The 25271-nt window shown below is 43.8% G+C and overlaps 1 protein-coding gene across 4 annotated transcripts in view; it reads right to left on the bottom strand.

Moving 5' to 3' along the window:
• spata20 (spermatogenesis associated 20) overlaps positions 1-25271 on the bottom strand; it is a 146755-nt gene that overhangs the window by 31935 nt on the left and 89549 nt on the right. For 3 of the 4 annotated variants that reach the window (XM_034039619.3, XM_034039620.3, XM_034039621.3), the window contains one exon: positions 6328-7755. The exons of the other annotated variant lie outside the window; for it this stretch is intronic. In XM_034039619.3, the coding sequence (XP_033895510.3) occupies positions 7585-7755 (171 nt within the window). In that variant the 3' untranslated portion in view covers positions 6328-7584. Of the gene's footprint in view, positions 1-6327; positions 7756-25271 lie in introns of those variants that run through there. 4 annotated transcript variants of the gene reach the window in all.

The following is a 25271-nucleotide window of genomic DNA, read 5'->3' as shown; positions in this document are numbered from 1 at the left end:
AATATTGAAACCTCCTGTCTCAAGCCGATTGCTGGAAGCTTAGGAACACATTGGTTGCGACTCCCTGACAATGCACAAATCACACAATGAATTAGCGGCTGTCTCACAGAGTTGCTGAATGAGACGACCTGCAGCTTCAGCATATCATTCTCAAACATACAGCCTGCCTGGGCAAAGGTATTAACTGAGCTCCTGCCAAGAGGACGCAGCGAGACTCTGAGAGTCAATCACAAGCTACATCCTGTGTTTAAAGCAGAGGCAGGCGTCACATTTTATTACAATGTAACAGTAATTACTGAGGGACTGTTACGAAAACCACAGTGTAGTTTGTATGTTCATTGTACTGTAAGTGGAATTTTGACGCAAAGCCGAATCTCAAACTGTGCAGAATGACACACCTTAAACGCCACGTGTAGCTTTTAAATAGATCCGCTTCGAAAGGACTCCTGAAACTTTCCAGCTGCTAACGGGTTCATTATGTTAGCACTGCACGGCACATTTATTTCCTGTTATTTGGCTGTAAAATGCTCAGAGATGTTAACAGAGTGCTATGTGAGGGTCCCTGAGTTTCTAAAGGTAGCATTGCATTTAGCACAGCACCGTAAAGTACTCATTTATAAAACATGTCATTACAGATTGATAATAATTATCAATGAATAAAATATTTATTGCAATACAATTAACACTAGATCCGTTTTTATCACCCTCATATATTTGTCAGATGTTTGTAGACTTTTGCATACAGTATATCTAAAAATATTATGTGTCATAATCTTGGTGTGTATGTTTGTTTGTCCATCCGACTGTTTTTCAGTTTTGCATACACCTGAAGAACCACTTGTGATAAAACGGGCATTCAGAATAGAGGGGTATATGGCGGTCCCCTTGTGGTGTACTAAATGTTTATGTATGTTTAGAGAAGCGTGTATTCAACAGTGATGAAATGTGATCTGCGCATACACTGGCACAAGCTGATGGTATATGAAGTTCTAACAGGGCAGAGTCTGGGCGTGAACCGGCCACCCTGCACACCACAAGCAAGCGGCCTAACCAAATTCTAAGGTTACTGGGGCTGTCTATGAAAGAGCCACTGCATATCAAAGGGTTTGATCCTGGTGAATACATTTTTAATAGATACTTTTTAATCTGTGAGGCGTGAGGCAGTGGCTGGCTGGGAAACCTCCATCAATGGTTGAACTCTGACTACTCATATTTTACTGGTTGCTCAGCAACATTCAAAAAAAGAAGTTGTCAGGAGATATCCTGGGAGCGAAGCAACATCATTTTTCAATTACTGCTTTGAAGAGAAAGTGAGAACATTGCTGCCTACTCATCTAAGAGCACGATTCGCACCATTTCATTTTCATGAAAACATGAAATCACTTAGAAGGTAGGTTTCAGTCTCCTTAAATAAGTCAACCTTCTGAGCTTGCTAACATTACTGAGGGGGTTTCATTTTACACAACAAATGTGCAAAACAAAAAAAAATGATTATGACTAGGAGGTGCAAGAGTTAAATTAGCCACCAGGGGAGCCTATCTCTAGCTCTAGAACTCGTGGGTTCCCCCTGGTGGACAATTCAACCACTGCAGCAGAGACACGTCAGAATGACACAGGCTGCAGAGTTCACACAAGGTGGGCTCCAAACCCCATCGACAAAATCTTCATCAACGAGAAAAAATTATATTTCCACTTACTGTCTGTAGTGTCAGGGGATACTCACCCGACTGCTAAGACTAAGCCCAGATATAATTCAAATGTGAAACAACTATCTACCCTAATGTTTAGATTGCATTCAAAGATTCAATAACTTTTATTTCTGTTAAGATTTTCAAGGTCTTAACACCAAAAAGAAATATGCTGTTCATTTTACAAAACAAGTAACAAACACAGGGTCAGGATTTAAACTGTTAACATCATGTCAGATCCAAAAAAAAAAGAAGAATATTTCAATTTTTAAAAGGAATTAAAATTAAAATGCAAATTTAACTTTTTACCTCTTTAAAAAGCAAATCTATGAATAATAAATCATAAGAGTTAAGAGAATGAGGTTGAAGCCTTGGTTAGGACAGTTTTATTGGCACTGTATCACAACAGTGAATTAATTATAATTAATTGGTGGTTTTAATCATACTTTTAAGCAGTTTTTAAATGCATTTGTCTTTGTTGTTCTATAACATTTAATACGATGCATTTGATGTGTACAGTAAAATATAGTAGAATGTTTTTGTTCTAGTCTCAGGGTGTTACGTATCATTGATTTCTCTTTCGTATCTTGATTTTTCGTAGGTTTTTCGTAGACCTACCCGCGATGTATTAAAGTAATTTTCTGTCTCGTAACTTAGTTTCATCCCTGCTGCAGTAGTTTAGTTACAAATCTCATTATAATATAATTCAACAAGCTGTTTGTATGTGAAACTTCCTGTTTAAACCAGGGCGTCACTTCACAAAAGGCTTTGGGGGGGGCAAAGTGGTTTCTACTGTTGACTGTTGCTCCAAAAAAGTGTGTACCTAAAATAAAACACATTGTTTGTGTGTGAAGTATTAAAAAATATATTTTGTTGTAGACTTTAATCCAAATTAATGGAGAGTAGAAGAAATTAAACAAACATTTGTACAAAGATTAAAAAGAAAACTAGTGAAAAAAATAAATACCAAAATCATAAATGAAAGTGCAGACAGCACAATCTAATCATAAATCAATGTTTCAAGGATCTTAGATGTCAGTCTTTTTTAATTTTATTTTATTTCAAAGCATTACTGTTATTGATCCTAGCCCAGAAAAAAAAAAACTACATAAATAAAATAACATAAACAGCTCAGTCAAAAGGCCTTTTATATTATGATGCAGTGAGATTCCAAAAATTGATTATTTTTGTATGTATTAAATATTTACTGTCCAAGCAACCTCTGATAGGAGCCTGAAATGTCCACATTAGTGTATACTGACCTTTATATATATATATATATGTGTGTGTGTGTGTGTGTGTTTGTGTCAATCACCGACAAAAATTACCATTTCACGATTTGTGCATTTACAAATGATCAAAGAATGAAATGAAAGGTTATTTCGCTCTTTGAGCAAATTATTTTGGTGAAACGGAAAATATCAAACAAGCAAAGAACGAACGAAACAGAAGAGGCAACTTCTTTGGTCTTTGAGTAAAGCAATATAATCAAATTGCAAAATGTGCTTTGAGCAAATGTACAGTTCCTGAACAGATTTTGAAGATGCTGCTCAATCTGAGATTTTACACTGGTCTCTGTCTCTGCTGCCTCTTCTTTACTGTTTTGTTCTTCACAGTAAATCTAATGCTGGCACTGGTCTCAGTGAATTTATTTTGTTAATTATTTCTTTCCATGTTTAGTTTCTTAATGTTTTTTGGCCCTGCAAAGTGTTAAATAATAGTACCAAAACTTGACCTGTGTATGTCACATTGAAAGTGGTACGCTGTCACACTGAAAATGGTTCTCGGCTCACCACGCAACAGCGACCCCTGTAGTCTGGCTGGGTGCCTGCGGGCTTGCCTGTAAGCTGCCCGAGAGCTGCGTTGTCCTCCGACGCTGTAGCTTTTGGGTGGCTGCATGGTGAGTCCGCAGTGTGAAAAAAAGCGGTTGGCTGACGGCACACGCTTCGGAGGACAGCGTGCGTTCTTCTTCGCCCTCCCGAGTCAGCGCAGGGGTGGTAGCGGTGAGCTGAGCATAATAAAATAATTGGCGATTCCAAACTGGGAGAAAATAATAAAAATAATTGGCAACGACTACATTTATAAAAAAAAAAAAAAAAAAGAAAGAAAGTGGTACGCTGTCACACTGAAAGTGGTACGCTGTGAGATTTTGGTACAGGTGCAATCAATTGCGATGTGATGTGTTTTCCTATTGTCAAACAGAGGTACATTTACCATTAAGTATACATTATTCTTTTGCAAACCATTAATTATACATAATTTTTTTGGAAACTTAAACTGGAAACAGACAATCAATTTCTCTTAAAAGAAAAAATCAATTCACGACGAACAAGACAAAATGAGAAGTCCATCGCAAAGTTACAGAAGTAAAAAATGTACACGACCCAATGTATTGCATATGATACATATTCTCATACTATTTTCTTAACGGTGGAAAAATATGATTAAACATTAAATTTAAAAAGATGAAGAAGACAGAAAGCAGCATAATGTACCAGATTTGAATGGGCACTTCTGTGCTTTCTAAGCAGAAGTTGTTTAGGCATGCGTAAGCAATCGCAGTGCGCTGCGTACCACTTTTTATCCGCGTGCCTCAAAATAACCCTACACCGGTCATCAAGGTTGGAGTCTGCACAAGCCATAGCTTGATCCTATTATGTTTGCCTACTACTTCTTCCTGTTCACTATTTATCTTTGCCAGAAGGAAGTTCTAAATATTGTTTTTCGTTGAATGAAATGACATAACACTTGGTTTGACCATATTCATAGAGATGTGACTCTGAGCCACTTGCCGTGTGAAAGGTCCACACTTTAGTCTTAGTAAGGGAGCAGTGGCTGGTAGATTGTTCAATAGGTAAGTACTGTTCATCTTGCACTGCTCTAAGGGGCTCAGAAACATACGCTTTTTGGGTGGAAATTACTTTCTGTTCTTTAATTTTATAGTTCAAGAGCAAAATTATATTTTTAAGATGTCAAATTCTTATTAAAATGTCAGAATATACAAACATTTATTGAGATGCTCCTTCTTACCTCGATTACATACGCAATTACTTTATATAATGCAGTTATTTAATTATCCCTTCCTGTCAAGGGGGGGTATAGTGGAGTGATGATGTCATTTCATTCCACTCATAGCAGCTATGACATCACTGCACTAGACCCAACACCATAGTGTACTGCCCTGTGATGATGTCATAGCACTGGACTCATAGCAGCATGATGCAGTATACTGTTCTGAAAATATTGACATAGGTGTCCAGTAAGAATGCCTGAAATATTCTGGTCTACATGGGGCTCAAGTCTAACAGTGGTCAGGTGTGGCTCCAATATGAAAAAGGGGGAAGGGGGATCAGTATAATGTAGAAATCTGCAGGCAGCCAGACAGAATGCCAGAATAGCATGCACTATTATGAATTATGGAGTCCTCATCAGTCAAAAATAATTACTGTTCGAAATCTACAGATTTTCACTGTTCTGGATTGTCTTTTAGACCACATCAATATTTTAATATAACATGTTGCACAGCAGGGGGTAAATCAATTTACCGTGGGATCCAAAAGGTGAAATAAGTGATTAAAAAAACCTGCAGACACTGAACTGTGCATTAAGTGAGAGTGGTATGCAGGGAGGTGGCTGAAGGAGGATAGCCAAAAAAAAAGAGCTCACAGTTTGTGACAGTAATTACCTGGGCAACTCATTGCCATCACATGCATCCCCCTCGCTCACAGGCCAGAGGCAGTGCTTCTTTAAAGGGAGCCAGCATCGACAGGATTAGAAACAATGCCGCTCTGACTCATGTGCTTCACTGCTTCTCTCAAACTCTATTGCACTAATTTTACTTCCGAACTTTCCCCACCAGCAACAGGTAATAAAGAGCTGTTGTAGATCATCTGCATGCTCCTAATATTTAATCTGTTGCATGTTTCATTTTCTCTAATGTGCGTTCTGTATAATGATCTACTGCCAGGCACACTAAATCAATTTTCTTTTTTCAATAACTTCTGAAAAGACTCCTAAAAGCAAGAAAATAACCACTAGGGTATGTGCAGCTGTAATTTTTGCAACCTCTGCAACCGTGATAAAATAAATGTAATATTACAAAAATGTAGATCGTATCACTTTGAACCTCCCTTGGACAGAACATGAGAAGCCCCTGCCAGTGTAGCACACCCTACTCAAAAAGCTCTCCCTCGCATGATACCTTCCTTTGTTATCCAGATGGTGTCCCTAATTGGCACTATATAAAATAAAAAAGGTTTCAGGCTTCTTCAAAATAATTGAATGAAAACTGCTGGGTGGTCAATTAATCGCAATTAACTTCTTTAATTAACATGTTCATTTTTTTGAAGATTCATTTAAACAGAGATTAATCACACTCTTTTTACATCTGTCTTGATCTTCCTGCAATGCAATGTGATCACTTCTAACTGAAGAACAACGCAGGGTCTGTATTGCGATAAGAACGTTGATTAAGATGCATGGAAGTTATTCTAGCAATTAAGAATATGTTATTAAAACAGATTCAAGATCGTTTTTTATTCGTTTGGCAGCCCTAATTATAATAATTGTGATCAATGCTTCAGTATTAGTATTAGCATGTTTTGGGGACTAAAAAAAGAGAGAACAGTGCTTCAAGAGCCTTTGTTTTACAGTTTATTTGAACAGATTTGGCTTGGCTATGACTTATACTGTATTTCAGGTACACTCAATAAAAACAATTCAAGTTTAGTTAAACGGTGCGTGTTAACTTTGCACAGTCCTATGACTGTAAATTGTAAGGTAAAACTATAAACACCCAGTCAAATAGTTTGATGCTGATGAAGGCATCAGCTCAAATGTTTGCTTTTCAGAAATTTAGAAGGAAAAACAGAAATGATGATAATTAAAAAATAATTTCCAGTCATATAACTTCAAAACACAATACTTGTCTGTCTCTTTCCCAAAACACCGTCCATTTCCCTCACTGGAACTGGCACATGGTTTAGCTTAAGGATCCATTTATAAAAATCAATTTACTAAAATGTCATGTAATAAACTGTTATTGCTTGTCATAAAAACATGTGATAGCACTGTAATGGTACAGGAAAAAAAGAAAGGTACTGTCTACAATAGAAGGTTAAGTTAAGCCACCCTTAGTGGTTTTTTATTGCAACATGCTAAAACTAAAATGCCATTGTTAGACCCCACCTAAAATACTGTGTGTAGTTTTGGTCAACTCACTACACTTGAAAAGGCATAGAGATGGCTATTCTATAAGGACAGGATAACTGTTTAGGATCCCAGCTATTTTCGCCTGTTTTTTACTGTTAGATTTGTGGTTATAACTCTTTAACTATAAAGGAAACACTGCTCTGTATGGTAGAGTGGGGGTTATTTATTTCAGTCATCATTATGCACTGGCTTCTTTACATGTTATCTTTTTTTTATAGAAGTTCAGGTATATGAACAAATACACACAACATCATTTTGCCAGAGAATACATTTCAAGCAGTGTTTGTTCAAATATTTATCCCAGTACTAATAATTACGATTATTAGTGAATCATCAATAATAGATAACTACAGAGTAAACAGAAAATGAATTTTAGATTTGTGTCAAGAATTAGCAGAGTATTTACAATGCCAAACTAAAAGAAGCCATGCTGTGTCATTAGTGAATTGCGATTATCTGTGAAACTAATTATTATTATTATCAACTACTGTCAAACACTGGGGGCCTTGTGAAAGGACCGTTCTGGGTAACACTTTAAGGATCCATTCAATAATGCATCGAAACGTGTTATAGGAATGAATAAACGTGTTATATAAATCAATGCATTCATATAACAAGTTTAGATGCATTACTGATGGTTCATAATGGATCCTTAAAGTGTTACCTGGTCTGGTACCCCTGTCCCTCAATCCAACAGCAGTTTCCGGAGCTCCTCAGGGGAGGTGACCGGCAGGGAGCAAGTGAAGTTCTTGCAGACGAAGGCTGTGGCTTTGCCCCCCTGTGGAGTCATGGAGGTGAGGACAGGCAGGCGTTGGTACAGGAAGCTCTCAGTATTGCCATCCGCCAGCAATAATACCTGCAGAAAGAGGGAGAGGCACAGAGCAGGTTAGGGGTATTCAGTCAAATGAACTGCAGCACTTCTTTGGCGCTATTTCAATAAACTTCGACACATTCATTTAAACCTTTGACTGCCATCCGCTATAGTCTTTCTTTTCCTTTAACTTGTAGTTGCTGTTCGGTGTGCGTAAAACATATATTAATCTGCTCTTTCCTCAAGAGCTTCAGACATCTGCTCAATCATACCTTGATAACGATCATACCTTAATTGCACACTTCCTTTTGCACGTTGCCAGTTGCATCAAATCGGAGAGCTGCTGCTACTTTGGTTTCCACTGACAACATGGCTTCTTGTAGCTTGGCATTGTAAATACTCCACTAACACAAATCTAAAATACGTTCTCTGTTTAGTCTGCTGTTATCTATTATTTGATTGTCTGGGAAATCAAAAGTGCTAATTCAAGATAAAGATTTTTTTAAATATATTTTATTATTATTATTATTATTATTATTATTATTATTATTATTATTATTATTATTTATTTCTTAGCAGACGCCCTTATCCAGGGCAACTTACAATCGTAAGCAAATACATTTCAAGTGTTACAATACAAGTAATACAATAAGAGCAAGAAATACAATAACTTTTGTTCAAGTGTGACAAACCACAATTCAATAATACAGCAGATAATAGTGATAGTTACATCAGGATATGATTAAATAGTGATAGTTACATCAGGATATGATTAAATACAAAATACTACAGGTTAAACACTTGGCAGATTACAGTATTCTGAAGTACAGGATTAAATGCAGTAAAATAGGGGGCAGATAAGAGCAAAATAAAGCACATTTAAATGAAGGGTGATAGTGTCCCAGGATACAAACAGAGGAGTTCTACAGGTGCTGTTTGAAGAGGTGAGTCTTAAGGAGGCGCCGGAATGTGGTCAGGGACTGGGCAGTCCTGACATCTGTAGGAAGGTCATTCCACCACTGCGGAGCAAGGGTGGAGAAGGAGCGGGCTCTGGAGGCAGGGGAGCGTAGTGGAGGTAGAGCCAGTCTTCTAGTGCAGGCGGAGCGGAGAGGTCGAGTGGGGGTGTAGGGAGAGATGAGGGTCTGGAGGTAGCTGGGTGCAGTCTGGTCAAGGCATCTGTAGGCTAGTACAAGAGTCTTGAACTGGATGCGAGCGGTGATCGGGAGCCAGTGGAGCGAGCGGAGTAGTGGAGTAGAGTGGGCGAAGCGAGGCAGAGAGAACACCAGGCGGGCAGCAGAGTTCTGGATGAGCTGGAGCGGACAGGTGGCGGACGCAGGGAGGCCAGCCAGGAGGGAGTTGCAGTAGTCTAGGCGGGAGAGTACCAGGGCCTGGACCAGGAGCTGGGTAGCATAGTTGGTGAGGAAGGGTCGGATTCTTCGGATGTTGCTCAGGAAGAATTGGCAAGTGCATGCCAGAGTGGAGATGTGCTGGGAATAAGAGAGGCAGGGGTCCAGGGTGACTCCAAGGTTCTTAGCGGAGGAAGAGGGAGAGAGTGTGGTAGATGAATGCACATTTCACACATGAGCATTCAGCTTGTTATATTAATTTGAGTACATGCTCATTAAGTTTCAGTGGTGTGAAGAATTTGTGAGATGGATATTTTCCTCAAGTAGAATAAACATTGGAAACCATGCAGTATATAAATCCTGGTTTATTTCAGGGACTCAGAATTAGGTTACATACATCTTCAAAAGAATATACAGAGATGCGATAATAGAGATGAAGTAATAATCAACCACTATTACATGTTGCTTGCTTCTCTCATCTTCACATTGTCTTAAAGGGCGCAAGCCCCAATTGAAGTGTTCATCAAAGTGGAATTACTGTATTTACTCAAATAAGCCGCACCCCAATTCCAAGACTAAAAAAGAATGCCAGTCACATGATCTCTTGTCTCTATCGGCGATACCCACTGCCTGCAAGGCTACCAAAGAAACCCTGCAATCCTTTGTAGATTTTCAGAAAGACTGGAAATAAATTAAAAAAACACTAAAACCTGTGCTTCTGGGAAGAAGGGCAGATGTGTTTTGTAGATTTCAAGATTTACCTGCTCACCTCAACCAAACTTGCTGCCGCTTTGACAGTGTAAGAGAACTACATAACATAACTATATAATAATGAATGATGACACTCTGTTAACTTTCTTTGCAACTTGATAAAGTAATTGCAACTTGAACGGCATCTTAATCCCTCCAGTGAAAATAAACAGGTGAATCCACAGAATGTGTTTGGTGCACAGGGCTGCTACCTGGCCGGAAGAAAAGTTTACAAAGCTGTGTATATTATTCTGAAAAGCAACTGAAAGCTATTTCAGGAGAACCACAGCAAGGTCTAGAACATCTCCCAGGTATTGTTCAAACTTGCATAGATTCCCTCTTTAAAAACACCAGAGGGTTTGGTAAAAGCACCAGAACAGGAACTAACAGCAAGACGAATGTAATGGAATGGAAGTGACAGCAGTTGTAGTTGGTTTTCTAGCTGTTGGTTTTATATCTGATTTCAAGCTATGACTCGATCAAAGCTACCAACCTCTTGAGGACAAAGGCCAGCCCTTCCTCTTGAGCTCACCAGGTGTCTGGCCGATAGGGTCGGCAGCAGCCAGATGAAGAAACAGTTCCTGCCGGTTTTGCCTCCTTAACCTGCTGGAGCAGCAACTTCACAGAGCCCTGACTGTAGGAGTCACCCTGCGCACCACACGGTCGTTCCTCTAGCCGGTAAGCCACACAGGAACCCTTTACATACACATTTTTGAGTGGGGGAGGATGGTGGATCAGTGCTTCAGTTAGAAAGTCAATGGTGCTTACAATAGCTGGAGTTTAATTAGGGTGATAAGGTTTAGAACTCTAGGTGAGGATTGATACACTGTACTGCAATGGATTCAGAAAAATAAACTATATCCCTTGGGAGGAATATTGATGGAGGTTATTGATATTCTCTCTGCCTGGCTCCTAATGACCAAGTTTCTCCGTTCAGTAATAATATGCAATCACAGCTTTGGATAATCTAAACTAACATTTGAAGAGGATCTGACACTGGATGGTTCCTTCAGCATCTGTCTTTATTTACAAAGAAATGGAGCCTGTGGCAGGACGGCTGAGTGATGACATTCCCAGACCAGGAGGCTGACAGAGATTCAAACAGGTACTTGTTGGTGAAAAACGCTGGTGCACCGTTTTTATTCAAAACAATAATAAATAAAAAGTGTGACAAAAACAACGCTCACAGAGCAAAACTAAATGTCGCACACAATACCAAACAAATACTGTGCTGGTCTGCCCTGCACAAGTAGCAATTGCTTTCTTTCTATTTTACTTTCTCTCGCTTCTTTCTTTCAATTTGTCCCGTCTGTCTCGTTCCTCCTTTTAGAAGGTCACATTCTGCACAAGTTTTTAATATCTGCGTGGTCAACAGCAACTCTTAATTAATTCACTGCCGACCACGCATTCTCACGACATGTCTGACAGAGACGCGCTGCTAGCCTCTGCCAGACCACATTTAACTGTACAATAAACAAAACATTATATTTTAAATGAACACAAACCAATACATTTAAATCATACAATAGAACACACAAACCATTCTTTTAAATACAAACAAAACAATACATTAAATCACCCGTTCTTAAACAATACCTCTAGTTAAGCCTCCAGCAAGGAACAATATCCCTCATAGGCGGCTGAAGCCACCAAGCTCCTTTCAAAAATTGCCCCGCCAGGAAGTGAGCTCTTGGGGAGACCGAGTCAAGCTTTGCAGTCCATTTATTAAGTGCGTGTCAGGCACGTCAGGTCCAATTTATTTTCACACGCGCTGTTTAAAAGAATTTTTTTTCCACAGTCAAACGGGTTTAAAAGGCTCTGCATATCAACAAAGCACTCACTAGGCATCTCCAGCCCCGCCCCACCCTTTCGTTCGCTATCGCTTTCACATATGCTAAGAAAGAAATAATAATAATAATAATAATAATAATAGTCGTACATACCGATCAATCATCTCCTGATCACTCGTTTTATCACCAAACTCCTCAATAATACGATCCAAGTCATTATTTTATTACTATAACATCTCAAAAAAGCTCTGCAAATGTCCGTGATATTCTCTGTGCACTGATGCAGTATTAACCAGCTTGTTTCCTTATGGCCGTCCCTATCTGATGCCAGGGGCAAGTATGACTAATCATGAGATACGCCCTTTTTTTTTTTTTTCGGCTTGTCTCGGCTCCTGTCGCTCCCACTCCCCATTGAATGGTTTTCTCGGCTCTTTCCAGAGAAAAAACGACTAGAAACCCGTTTTTTGCGTTTTTTTGATGATGTCGGACAGGGTCCGACATTGGACCGGATAGGAATAATTGCAATGTTGGACCAGGTACGACATAGGACCGCAAAGGATTAATGTAAAGGGGGATTTTCCCTCGTCAAACAGGTCCTGCAAAAATTGCAGCATAACTGCCATGGGACAGGTCGTGGGGTCAGACCCCTGAGACAGGCACCACGTCTGAAAAACGCCCCACTTGTACCCGTAATGGGAATGCGTGGATGCTGCTCTGGCATTTTGTTGGGTGTTAATAACCCTATTGGACAGACTCAGATGGCTGAAATGCAGCCGTTCAGGGGCCAGACCCAGAGCTGTAGGCTCGATTATTATTATTATTATTTATTTCTTAGCAGACGCCCTTATCCAGGGTGACTTACAATCGCAAGCAAATACAAATACATTCAAGTGTTACAATATAAGTCATACAATAAGAACAAGAAATACAATAATTCTCAAGTGTGACAAACCACAATTCAATAATACAGCAGATAATAGTGAAAGTTACATCAGGATATGATTAAATAGTGATAGTTACATCAGGATATGATTAAGTACAAAATACTACAGATTAAACACTGGACAGGATTAAATGCAGTAAAATAGGGGGCAGATAAGAGCAAAATAAAGCATATTTAAATGAAGGGTGATAGTGTCCCAGGATACAACAGAGGAGTTCTACAGGTGCTGTTTGAAGAGGTGAGTCTTAAGGAGGCGCCGGAATGTGGTCAGGGACTGGGCAGTCCTGACATCTGTAGGAAGGTCGTTCCACCACTGCGGAGCAAGGGTGGAGAAGGAGCGGGCTCGGGAGGCAGGGTTAGGGTTAGGGTTAGGGTTGAGGTCACTTGATTGGTCAGTGTTGTAATGTGCTTCCACCCATCCCGCTTTAGCCAGTTTTGTGAAAGGATCAGAAAACAAATCAGGTGCCACTGGGATTGGCAGCCAATGTGGGTCGGCTGAATGAACATGGAAAGGCAGTATCAGGGGTAGCAGGGTTTTCAACCCGGGTTGAGTGGGGCATGGAAACGAGGTATTACACTCAGGTTCCATGGTGCGGCCAGGAAGCAGGAACACAGGCAGGAAGTGAACATTAATCATTAAAGCAGTAACAAATTAACTGGGTTTATGATATTCTATTTATAGAATATTAAAGGAAGTAAACATTTTCTGAGAAAAAACAAAGTTGCTGGAGGTAGCAGTTCAGTCATTTTTCTAAAAAGCTGCTTGCTAGTTTGTAAATTTAAAAAGGATGTATTCTTCTCTGAAAATCTGCACAAATAAAAGGCCCCCCAGTAATTTTCTAGTTGAAGTTTAATTCATGTCATTGCACCACAACTAAAAAAAAAAAAAAACCTATGAAGATTCTTTGATTGCAGGCTTTTGCCAAAGGGCAGATTCCTTTAAAAATCCCTAATTACAAGAGTGTATTCCTTGGAGCTGTTCCGCCTGTCATCTGCAAGTGTCACAGTCTATTCCCTCTCTCTAACCTTGCAATACAGGCACAGAGTGACACTTGGGAGGAACGCATTTCAACACTGAGACACAACAGAACAGTGCCACAGGAACACTTCCATTTCTTATACCTTTACTAAGAAAAAGTTTAAGAATAAGTATTATCATCAGCATTCAAACTCAGCCCTATTTACATGGCTTTAACTTTGAAGCTTTTCATTACTTGACACGATGTCTCATCATTTTACTGACTCCCCTAATGTTTCAATAATGAGAGCTCTCAAATATATTGACTAAATGCATCTTACATAATATGCATTAGCATCACTTTGTACAGCTGACCTTTTCCTGTATAAAAGATATATATTTGATTTGTAAAGGTATGTGACTGTGGCACTCTCGTCAGTGCTCCTCTTCCCATCATGTAGAAACACAATCGCTCTCCTAACTCTTTGAATCCAATGATTGTGTTAACTACAACCACTTTAAGCGCCACTGCATTTAGCTTGGAAGCAAAAAAGATTATTATTATTTTTGTAATTTCTTTTTACAAATCATTACTATGACTGTTCCCTCTTCAAATAATTGTAAAATAGTTCAGAAATGTAGAATTGCTGGGTGAGATTTTTTGTCTTCAGTTTCCACCCTGGTGGCTGCCTGAGACTGGTACAACACTGTGTGTCAGTGTGTCATCTACTGAGACCTCCATGTATGCCTCTGACAGCCCTGTGCTCCATCCACCATGCATCATTACTCACAATTAACCAGAACAATTAACCTTTAGACGCTATAATCGCATGTGTTTTTAAAGCCTTGTGTCTATGGGTCTGAGAAGAGGAGACTAAAGATAAAGACAATTCTCCCTGGTAGTGATTCTAGAATAATAAGAAATCTGTATATTTCTATTTATTATTATTTATTTCTTAGCAGACGCCCTTATCCAGGGCGACTTACAACCGTAAGCAAATACATTTCAGAATCACAGTACAAGTAATAATATAATTAAGAGCAAGATAAATACAATAACTTTGGTTCAAGCAAGTACAAGTGTGACAAAATACAATTCAATAATACAGCAGATAACAGTGTCAGTGATACTTACATCAGGATATGATTAATTACAAAATACTACAGATTAAACACTTGGCAGATTACAGTATTCTGAAGTACAGGATTAAATGCAGTAAAATAGGGGGCAGATAAGAGCAAATAAAGCGCATTTTAAGGAAGGGTGATAGTGTCCCAGGGGAAAAACAGAGGAGTTCTACAGGTGCTGTCTGAAGAGGTGAGTCTTGAGGAGGCGCCGGAATGTGGTCAGGGACTGGGCGGTCCTGACATCTGTAGGAAGGTCGTTCCACCACTGCGGAGCAAGGGTGGAGAAGGAGCGGGCTCTGGAGGCAGGGGAGCGTAGAGGAGGTAGAGCCAGTCTTCTAGTGCAGGCAGAGCGGAGAGGTCGAGTGGGGGTGTAGGGAGAGATGAGGGTCTGGAGGTAGCTGGGTGCAGTCTGGTCAAGGCATCTGTAGGCTAGTACAAGAGTCTTGAACTGGATGCGAGCGGTGATCGGGAGCCAGTGGAGTGAGCGGAGTAGTGGAGTTGCGTGGGAGAAGTGAGGCGGAGAGAACACCAGGCGGGCAGCGGAGTTCTGGATGAGCTGGAGCGGACGGGTGGCGGACGCAGGGAGGCCAGCCAGGAGGGAGTTGCAGTAGTCTAGGCGGGAGAGTACCAAGTATTTAAAGCTGTGCTGTCATACAATCATGTCCAGTTTTAATATAAAACCAGAAATGATTGTCCGTGAACAAAACCAAAGCATCCCTGAGGCATAATGAAAATGTCCCACAATAAAAGCACAGCAGTGTTTAATAAAGCACAGTGAAAGCATGGGAAAGCATACTGTAGGTAGGCATTGTAAAAGCACAAAGCGATATGGTGAAGCATATTAAAAACATGGCAAACCATCGTAAACTCTAAGTAGAACAATAGTAATAAAAAAAAATGCACAGTATACTGAAAAACCATTTGAAAGTGTAATATTACTGAGTAAAATTACAATGGTAATTTTTATAAGGGATTCAAGGTTGTATTACAAGTTTAAAATGTTTATATTTATAAAAAATATACATTATCCAGGATGATGCAATAAAGACATAAAGGCATGAGGAACGTAAAGAACCCAGTTTTCTTGTGTATAACCCATATTACACAGATAGGGACAAAAGGGGACAAACTGCTGCAGAGGAGCACAGTCTATCTTCACAGCACTAACTTATTCCACTTAATGTGGCTCTTTTCTGTGACCGCAAGGGTCTGGTGTAGTACTCCGCAATCAGTACTACACTTGATCTAGTTTAACTAAATAACAAATAAGACAAACAACTACCCTAAAGAGACGCTCTAGCAAGCACCTGAGCGAGATACAGCAGACTCACCTGGCTAGCAAGTGTTTCCTTGATATTAATGTAGCAATTTAAACAGCTTGCAGACTCGTCACATAAGATCAGTGCCGTCTTCTGCCATCGTCTGCCCTACACCCTATTGACAGTGCTATGGCAGGAGTTTTACAGACAAACAGCTCAAACAAGAAGTTTCTGAACCGCTACAAGCCTCTTGCTTTTAAACGCATAGTCATGCTGAACAAAATGAAAACAAATGAGACTGTACATCTTAATAAAGAGCCAGACCACAACAACAACTGGAAACTTGACATTCAAATAACTAAGCGGATAATCCTTAAAACGATGCTAATATGCTCTGATTTAATACACTTCTGTTTCTCTGCCGAGACACATTAATCTCACACTCACTATACTGCACTTACCCACACTGACTCTGCAGGACTATCATTCACTACACAGCACTTACCCACACTGACTCTGCAGGATTCGCACTCACTACACTGCACTTACCCACACTGACTCTGCAGTGGAGGGGGTGAGCTGGGGCCCGGATCTCAGCCATTGACAGTGTCTGCTCGAGTGTTAGCTAGCAAGGCAATCATAACCAGTAATAAAAGATCTGTGAACAAATACCAAGCATCCCCTGGAGAGAGTGTCATATAGTGTCAATTATTTTACCCTCAACTGTCTCCCCAATTTAGACTTTCTCCTTACCACAGCAATTCCCCACACAGCTCAGGAGAACTGAAGCTTCACTGGGGATCGCAGGACCGAGCCAGCTTCCTCTTTTACATCCAGGAACTCAAGGGCAGATAGCGAGCTACCCACCTCTGCCAGCCTTGCAGATGTCTGCCTGAGCTCACTAGGTGCCTGGCCAGCAGGCACATTTTTTAAATAAATAACTACAATATCCATAATCAAACATTTCCGCTGCCAGCATGGCCACTGCCAGTGTTGCCCCTGCTGGAGTGCCCCGTGCTGCTGCCAGTGTTGCCCCTGCTGGAGTGTCCCATGCTGCTGTCAGCATTGCCATTGCTGGCTGCAGCTCTGGAGGAAGCAGCATTTCCTTTGCTGCGTGGCAGGGCAAAGGCCCTGCTGGTACACAGGTATGTGTGTGTGTGGGGGGGATATTGGGTGGCAGGGAGAGATTTAAAATCTACCCTGTAAAAACACGTTGGAATTTTGCTGGAGCCATGAATTGAATAAATGATTAAATAATTAATTAAGGGTGTATAAAATAGGTGTTCATGGGTGGTAATTAGAAAGGATTGATGTTGGTGACAGAGGTGGAGGGTTAGGGTTAGGATTGATGTTGGTGATAGAGGTGGTGGGTTAGGTTTAGGATTGATGTTGGTGATACAGGTGGAGGGTCAGGGTTAGGATTGATGTTGGTGATACAGGTGGTGGGTCAGGGTTAGGATTGATGTTGGTGATAGAGGTGGAGGGTTAGGGTTAGGATTGATGTTGGTGATACAGGTGGAGGGTCAGGGTTAGGATTGATGTTGGTAATACAGGTGGTGGGTCAGGGTTAGGATTGATGGTGATACAGGTGGAGGGTCAGGGTTAGGATTGATGTTGGTGATAGAGGTGGAGGGTCAGGGTTAGGATTGATGTTGGTAATACAGGTGGTGGGTCAGGGTTAGGATTGATGTTGGTGATAGAGGTGGAGGGTTAGGGTTAGGATTGATGTTGGTGATAGAGGTGGAGGGTTAGGGTTAGGATTGATGTTGGTGATACAGGTGGAGGGTCAGGGTTAGGATTGATGTTGGTAATACAGGTGGTGGGTCAGGGTTAGGATTGATGGTGATACAGGTGGAGGGTCAGGGTTAGGATTGATGTTGGTGATACAGGTGGAGGGTCAGGGTTAGGATTGATGTTGGTAATACAGGTGGTGGGTCAGGGTTAGGATTGATGGTGATACAGGTGGAGGGTCAGGGTTAGGATTGATGTTGGTGATAGAGGTGGTGGGTTAGGTTTAGGATTGATGTTGGTGATACAGGTGGAGGGTTATTATTATTATTATTTGTTTATTTAGCAGACGCCTTTATCCAAGGCGACTTACAGAGACTCGGGTGTGTGAACTATGCATCAGCTGCAGAGTCACTTACAATTACGTCTTACCCGAAAGATGGAGCACAAGGAGGTTAAGTGACTTGCTCAGGGTCACACAATGAGTCAGTGTCTGAGCCGGGATTTGAACCGGGGACCTTCTGGTTACAAGCCCTTTTCTTCAACCGCTGGACCACACAGCCTTCAGGGTTAGGATTGATGTTGGTGATACAGGTGGAGGGTTAGGGTTAGGATTGATGTTGGTGATAGAGGTGGAGGACTGTGTTCTGTGTTCTGTGCTGTGCTTTTTTTGACCCTTGTGCCTTTTATTTTGTCATGAGTGTTTTGTTAAGCTTTCTGTGTCTGAGTCTCTGTCCCTACAATAACATCTGGGCTGGGAGACTACCGCACCACAAACACACATTAGAAATCACCTTTCTAACACTGTAATTTGTAACTGTACTTGTGAGTAAGCCACCAGGATCTGACAGCACTGTTTCTAAAACTGACAACACACACTGTCCTGAACTCCCCAGATACTAAAGATTGCTGATCTCCTGTCCACGTCTATATGTTGTCATTGCACCAATGTTTTCTCCTAGATTGTATTATGATAATAATGATGTGTGTTTGTAAAACTCTTTAACAAAGATCTTAATAGAACAACGTATTCTATTTTTACCACAGCAGGAACACAAACATTCTATTTGTGTGGCAGTCAAAATGTTTAGCAAATTTAAAAAGCCATGGTTGTTGCCCTCTAATCAAAGCTGAGTTGCTAGCATGATCCCACTGTGCGCACCGTACACAATGAGAATCCCATGGGAGTGGACTCTCCACTTGTGGGAAATTTCTCACGCTATCCCATCGTCTGGGATCTATTAACTGCATTCAGCACAATACAGCTGCTATGCAAATGGAACCAAAGCACTAGCATCAAAAATACCGACAACACCAATTGCTCGTCGAAAACAGTCGCAACACTTCAAAACACTTCCACTTTCAAAATTGCTGAAACATGGCAACTGAAATCACTGAAGCAGGGGCAGATGAGGATGTTTAGCTGAAAGTGGCATGCAGGAATTTAACTAGGAGTTGCATGCGAATACTTAGAATAAGAAAAACAAGATGAAGTATGCAACAAATGAATGCAATTAAATTCAGATATAGTTACAATGTATTTGTTTGGCTATAATAACAAAGGAATGTGTACATTGCAGCCCATGATTACTGACACTCAGTGGTTTAATATCAATCATTTAGCTGTTTGAATGTACTGTTACACTCAATTATTCACGTAATTAGCAATCAATGAAAAGCTATATTTTTTACCATTAGTCCAAAATACAAATGAACCATAATATTTAGAACAGTCTTGATTAGGGTGGTCCTCAAGTGTCTCCCCTGGTAAAAGCATGGCTGCGTGGTGTGCAGGGAGCGTCATACAGTCAGCGGAGCGCAGGGGTCCCAGAGGGTCTCCCCTGGTAAAAGCATGGCTGCGTGGTGTGCAGGGTGAGTCATACAGTCAGCGGAGAGCAGGGGTCCCCGAGTGTCTAACCTGGTAAAAGCATGGCTGCGTGGTGTGCAGGGAGCGTCATACAGTCAGCGGAGCGCAGGGGTCCCAGAGGGTCTCCCCTGGTAAAAGCATGGCTGCGTGGTGTGCAGGGTGAGTCATACAGTCAGCGGAGAGCAGGGGCCCCCGAGTGTCTAACCTGGTAAAAGCATGGCTGCGTGGTGTGCAGGGTGTGTCATACAGTCAGGGGAGCGCAGGGGTCCCAGAGGGTCTCCCCGGGTAAAAGCATGGCTGCGTGGTGTGCAGGGTGCGTCATACAGTCAGCGGAGCGCAGGGGTCCCCGAGTGTCTGACCTCGTAAAAGCATGGCTGCGTGAGTCACACAGTCAGGGAAGCGCAGGGTGAGTGTGGTCGAGCAGCAGTTGACTGGCGTGTGTGGTGACGTCACGGACCAGGAAGTACCAGAAACAAAACAATGGATGGGCGGGTGAAGCTGAACGCTACGGCGCTCAGTGTATTTATTAAATAATAAACAAAACAAAAGACTTAAACAAACAACAAAACAAAAGGGCACGTTGGCCAAACAAATAAACAAACAAATAAGTGTGCTGGTTTTAGCACCAGCACGATACTTAGCAGTTGTTTTTAAATGTAGTTTCTCTCTCCCCGTACTCTCCTCTGTACACTCTCCCCCGCAGCACGGACAGCTGCAGGTTCTTATACTCTGGCCGAGGGGTTAACTAGCTGTTAATGATCTTATTACCCCTCGGCCACAGTCTGCACGAGTTTAGCTAGTTAAATAAATCAGTAGCTGATCAGCCACGCATCCTCACGAGATTTTTAAAATATAAAAACAATAACAAATACGCGGCGCTTTTATCTGCACCGCAAACAATAATACAAATAATAAAACACAGTGCACATATAAATATAGGGGCGGGACACTCCGCCACACGTGCCCCCCCCCTTGTGCGCAGCACACATGGCCTTTTCGGCCACCTCCCCCCTTAGTCCCCAAAGTCCCTGCTAGCAGTCCCAGCCCAGGAACAGGGCAGCAACGGGCCAAAGGTGGCGGCCACGGTGGGATGTCCTCCTCCCACCCAAACAGCCGTAGCGTCCCGGTGGACCATGCACAGGCCAGCTCCTCCGGCCAAGGAAATTTTGGGGGTGGTCTCCAGACCTCCCCCCCCCCCTTCTTCATGGCCGGCAGCTCCCCTCCGTGGGGCTCCGGCCACCTGTTATCCTGCAGCAAAATTGCTGCGGGGGGAGCTGGTCTCCTGACCTCCCCCCCTTCTTCATGGCCAGCAGCTCCCCTCCGTGGGGCTCTGACCACAATTTCTCCTGCCGTGAAAGTGCGGCTGGGTGAGCTGGTCTCCTGACCTCTCCCCCCTTCTTCGTGACCGGCAGCTCCCCTTCATGGGGTTCCAGCCACAGTATTTCCTGCTGCATGGTAGGACTGGTAGCGACCCCAGATGAAGCAGGACCCTCGGGAGGCAACAGCAGCAGCTGCGGACCCTCGGGAGGCGACGTCAGCAGCAGCGGACCCTTGGGAGGTGACGGCAGCAGCGGACCCTCGGGAGGCGACGGCAGCAGCAGCGGACCCTCGGGAGGCCACGGTAGCAGCAGCGGACCCTCTGGAGGCGAACTCGGGAGGGGAGCCCCTGGCCATGTAGGCGGCAGCGGGAGCGCCACTTCTCCCTCGTACCCTGTAACTGGTGGCTCTCCAGGCGTTGTGGAGCCACAGGCAGCCCCAGGCGATGCAGAGCCACAGGCAGCCCCAGGCGATGCAGAGCCACAGGCAGCCCCGGGCGATACATGGCAGGCATCCTTGGGCGGTGCGAGGCAGGCATCCTTGGGCGGTGCGAGGCAGGCATCCTTGGGCGGTGCGAGGCAGGCATCCTTGGGCGGTGCGAGGCAGGCATCCTTGGGCGGTGCGAGGCAGGCATCCTTGGGCGGTGCGAGGCAGGCATCCTTGGGCGGTGCGAGGCAGGCATCCTTGGGCGGTGCGAGGCAGGCATCCTTGGGCGGTGCGAGGCAGGCATCCTTGGGCGGTGCGAGGCAGGCATCCTTGGGCGGAGCGAGGCAGGCATCCTTGGGCGGAGCGAGGCAGGCATCCTTGGGCGGAGCAAGGCAGGGCAGGAGCAGTCCTTCCCATGACGGTGGAGGTGGAACCAGCAGGTATTCACCCTCTGCTGCTGGAGGTGGAGATGGAACCAGCAGGTATTCACTCTCTGCTGGTGGAGGTGGTGGGAGGGGCAAGCAGTCCTCCCATGGCGCTTGAGATGGAACCAGCAGGCATTCACCCGCTGCTGGTGGAGGTGGGAGGGGCAAGCAGTCCTCCCATGGCGCTTGAGATGGAACCAGCAGGCATCACCCTCTGCTGGTGGAGGTGGGAGGGGAAAGCAGTCCTCCCACAGCGGTTGAGACGGAACCAGCAGGCATTCACCCTCTGCTGGTGGAGGTGGGAGGGGCAAGCAGTCCTCCCTCGGTGGCTAAGGCGGAACCAGCAGGCATTCACCCTCTGCTGGTGGAGGTGGAGATGGAGGTGGCAGAGACAGAGGCAGCTCCTGCTGCTCTGCTCCTGGCGGTGGAGGTGGCGGAGGCAGAGGCAGGTCCCGCTGCTCTGCTCCTGGTGGTGGAAGCGGTGGAGGTGGCGGAGGCAGAGGCAGCTCCCGCTGCTCTACTCCTGGAGGCCTAGGTTCTGGACCTATGGGCTCCGCCCTTCTGGGCGCTGGATGCACGGGCTCCCCCCTTCTGGGCGCTGGATGCACGGGCTCCCCCCTTCTGGGCGCTGGATGCACGGGCTCCCCCCTTCTGGGCGCTGGATGCACGCGCTTCCCCCTTCTGGGCGCTGGATGCACGCGCTCCCCCCTTCTGGGCGCTGGATGCACGCGCTCCCCCCTTCTGGGCGCTGGATGCACGCGCTCCCCCTCTTCGTATTGCGTGGGGCATATGGCCAACGTGTGCCCATATGCCCCACAGCCAGGGCATAACTCTGCCACAAGATTTATAACATAAACCTCCCAGCCATCATCCCCGACCTCCTCCTGCTGTTGCTGTGGTTGCTGTTGCTGGTGCAGCTTACCTCTCCCCCTTCTGGGCGCTGGACACAACGGGACTTCAGGCTCATCCCTTTCCTCATCTGTGTCCCGGTCGACCTCTGGGCAGCTTTCCTCCTCATGCCCAAATCGATGGCAGTACGTACACCACTCCTCCTCCTCCATGGAGTCCTCCCTTTGTACCCACCCGGCGAGATCCCATGGCCAGAGCTTAGGGTCTATCCTCTGGCTTCCACTGTCCCTCTGTTGTGGAGGCTGGCCGTTCCTCTCTCTTCCCCTTTTTCTTCCCATTATTTAATTTATTTTTTTCCTCCAAAAAAAAAAAAAAAAAAAGTACAAAAAAAAAAAGTACAAAAAAAACACGCTTTGCTGTTCCTGGCCCGGCTCCTGGAGGCGTTGTTTATCCCACCGCAGGGTGAGTCATACAGTCAGGGGAGCGCAGGGTGTCATACAATCAGAGGAGCACAGGGTGAGTCATACAGTCAGAGGAGAGCAGGGTGAGTCATACAGTCAGAGGAGAGCAGGGTGTCATACAGTCAGAGGAGAGCAGGGTGTCATACAGTCAGAGGAGCGCAGGGTGTCACAGTCAGAGGAGCGCAGGGTGAGTCATACAGTCAGAGGAGCGCAGGGTGAGTCATACAGTCAGAGGAGCGCAGAGTGAGTCATACAGTCAGAGGAGAGCAGGGTGAGTCATACAGTCAGAGGAGAGCAGGATGAGTCATACAGTCAGAGGAGAGCAGGGTGAGTCATACAGTCAGAGGAGTGCAGGGTGAGTCATACAGTCAGAGGAGCGCAGGGTGAGTCATACAGTCAGAGGAGCGCAGGGTGAGTCATACAGTCAGAGGAGAGCGGGGTGTCATACAGTCAGAGGAGCGCAGGGTGAGTCATACAGTCAGGGGAGAGCAGGGTGAATCATACAGTCAGAGGAGAGCAGGGTGAGTCATACAGTCAGGGGAGCGCAGGGTGAGTCATTCAGTCAGAGGAGAGCGGGGTGTCATACAGTCAGAGGAGCGCAGGGTGAGTCATACAGTCAGGGGAGAGCAGGGTGAGTCATACAGTCAGAGGAGAGCAGGGTGAGTCATACAGTCAGGGGAGTGCAGGGTGAGTCATACAGTCAGGGGAGCGCAGGGTGAGTCATACAGTCAGAGGAGAGCAGGGTGAGTCATACAGTCAGAGGAGAGCAGGGTGAGTCATACAGTCAGGGGAGAGCAGGGTGAGTCATACAGTCAGAGGAGAGCAGGGTGAGTCATACAGTCAGGGGAGCGCAGGGTGAGTCTGGCAGTGTGAAGTCGCCAGTCATCATTGGGGATTCCGGAGGGAGCATCGCATTGGTTCTGGCGCTACCGTGGGTCAGGGAGGCTAAACCGTAAGGGACTATTTCTCCTGATCGCACTACTGTGGACCCTACCAGCCAGACGCCTAGTGAGCTCAAGCAGACACCTCAGGGCTGGCCTTTGTCCTCCAGAGGCTGGTAGCTTGCTGACATCTGCTCTCGAGTTACTGGGTGTAGAAAAGAAAGCTGACTTGGTCGCGGGATCGGAGGACACCCACTGAACCTTCAGCTCTCCTGAGCTGTGTGGGAAATTGCTGCGGTGAAGGGAAAAAATAATTGGACATTCTAAATTGGGGAAAAAAATCAGGGCTAAAACAATTGGGCACATTACATAAAAAAAAGAAGTGTGAAATACTGACATCCACTGAGTGAATATTTCAAAGCTGTCACAGCTTCGAGGTGACTGGGTATATAATATAAAAGTTCTTTTTTTTCTTCTCAACAGATCAGTAACAGCTGCCCTGGTCCTCCGTTCACTACCTTCAGCTTGATCAGTCAAAGTTGTACTGGGTTCAGACCTGGAGACAGATAGTCTGGGCTAGAGACCAGGAACATGTGTGTCCACCCCATTTATTCAAAATCTACTTTCCCAGCATCTAGATACATCCATGATATGCAATAAAAATATTTTGGCCAGTAACATTTATGGAGGAATCTATGAGTGTTCATGAAGTATTCTGTCTATAGCAGCAGTGTGGAGTAGTGGTTAGGGCTCTGGACTCTGGACCGGAGGGTCGTGGGTTCAATCCCCAGTGGGGGGACACTGCTGCTGTACCCTTGAGCAAGGTACTTTACCTAGATTGCTCCAGTAAAAACCCAACTGTATAAATGGGTAATTGTATGTAAAAATAATGTGATATCTTGTAACAATTGTAAGTCGCCCTGGATAAGGGTGTCTGCTAAGAAATAAATAATAATAATAATAATATAACAATGCACAATGTATGGAAAAGAAATTATGTTTAAACCTAAATTAAACAACTGAATTATGAGAATTACTTTCCTAAGATCAAGCTCAGAATCTTCTTGGCAACAAGGCGGAATTTGGAACAGTGGAATTCACCCAGTCATTCTGGTGTTGGATTGGAATGAAAGATTCAAGATCCAGAAAAAAAATCACTCTGATGCGTCAAATACGAAAAAGTAATTCAAAGCTAGATCTGCCCACACTTATATGATGTGCCATTTAACAGATACATACAGCATACCTGCTTACAATACACTGCTGCTGATTGTGCAGACCTGACATGCTAAGGGTTAAATTATTCTGTGACCACAAGCAAATTCTTTCTTTCATGGTAATTAGTATTAACCATTAATATATCTTAATTAGTGGAAGATTCTACAATTATATGGTAATAAAATGCTGTTAATGACACTTAATTGAATGTGTAG

This window comes from Acipenser ruthenus, chromosome 17 (genome assembly GCF_902713425.1).
Source record: "Acipenser ruthenus chromosome 17, fAciRut3.2 maternal haplotype, whole genome shotgun sequence".
Classification (NCBI taxonomy): domain Eukaryota; kingdom Metazoa; phylum Chordata; class Actinopteri; order Acipenseriformes; family Acipenseridae; genus Acipenser; species Acipenser ruthenus.
This window is presented reverse-complemented; position numbering and strand designations above follow the sequence as displayed.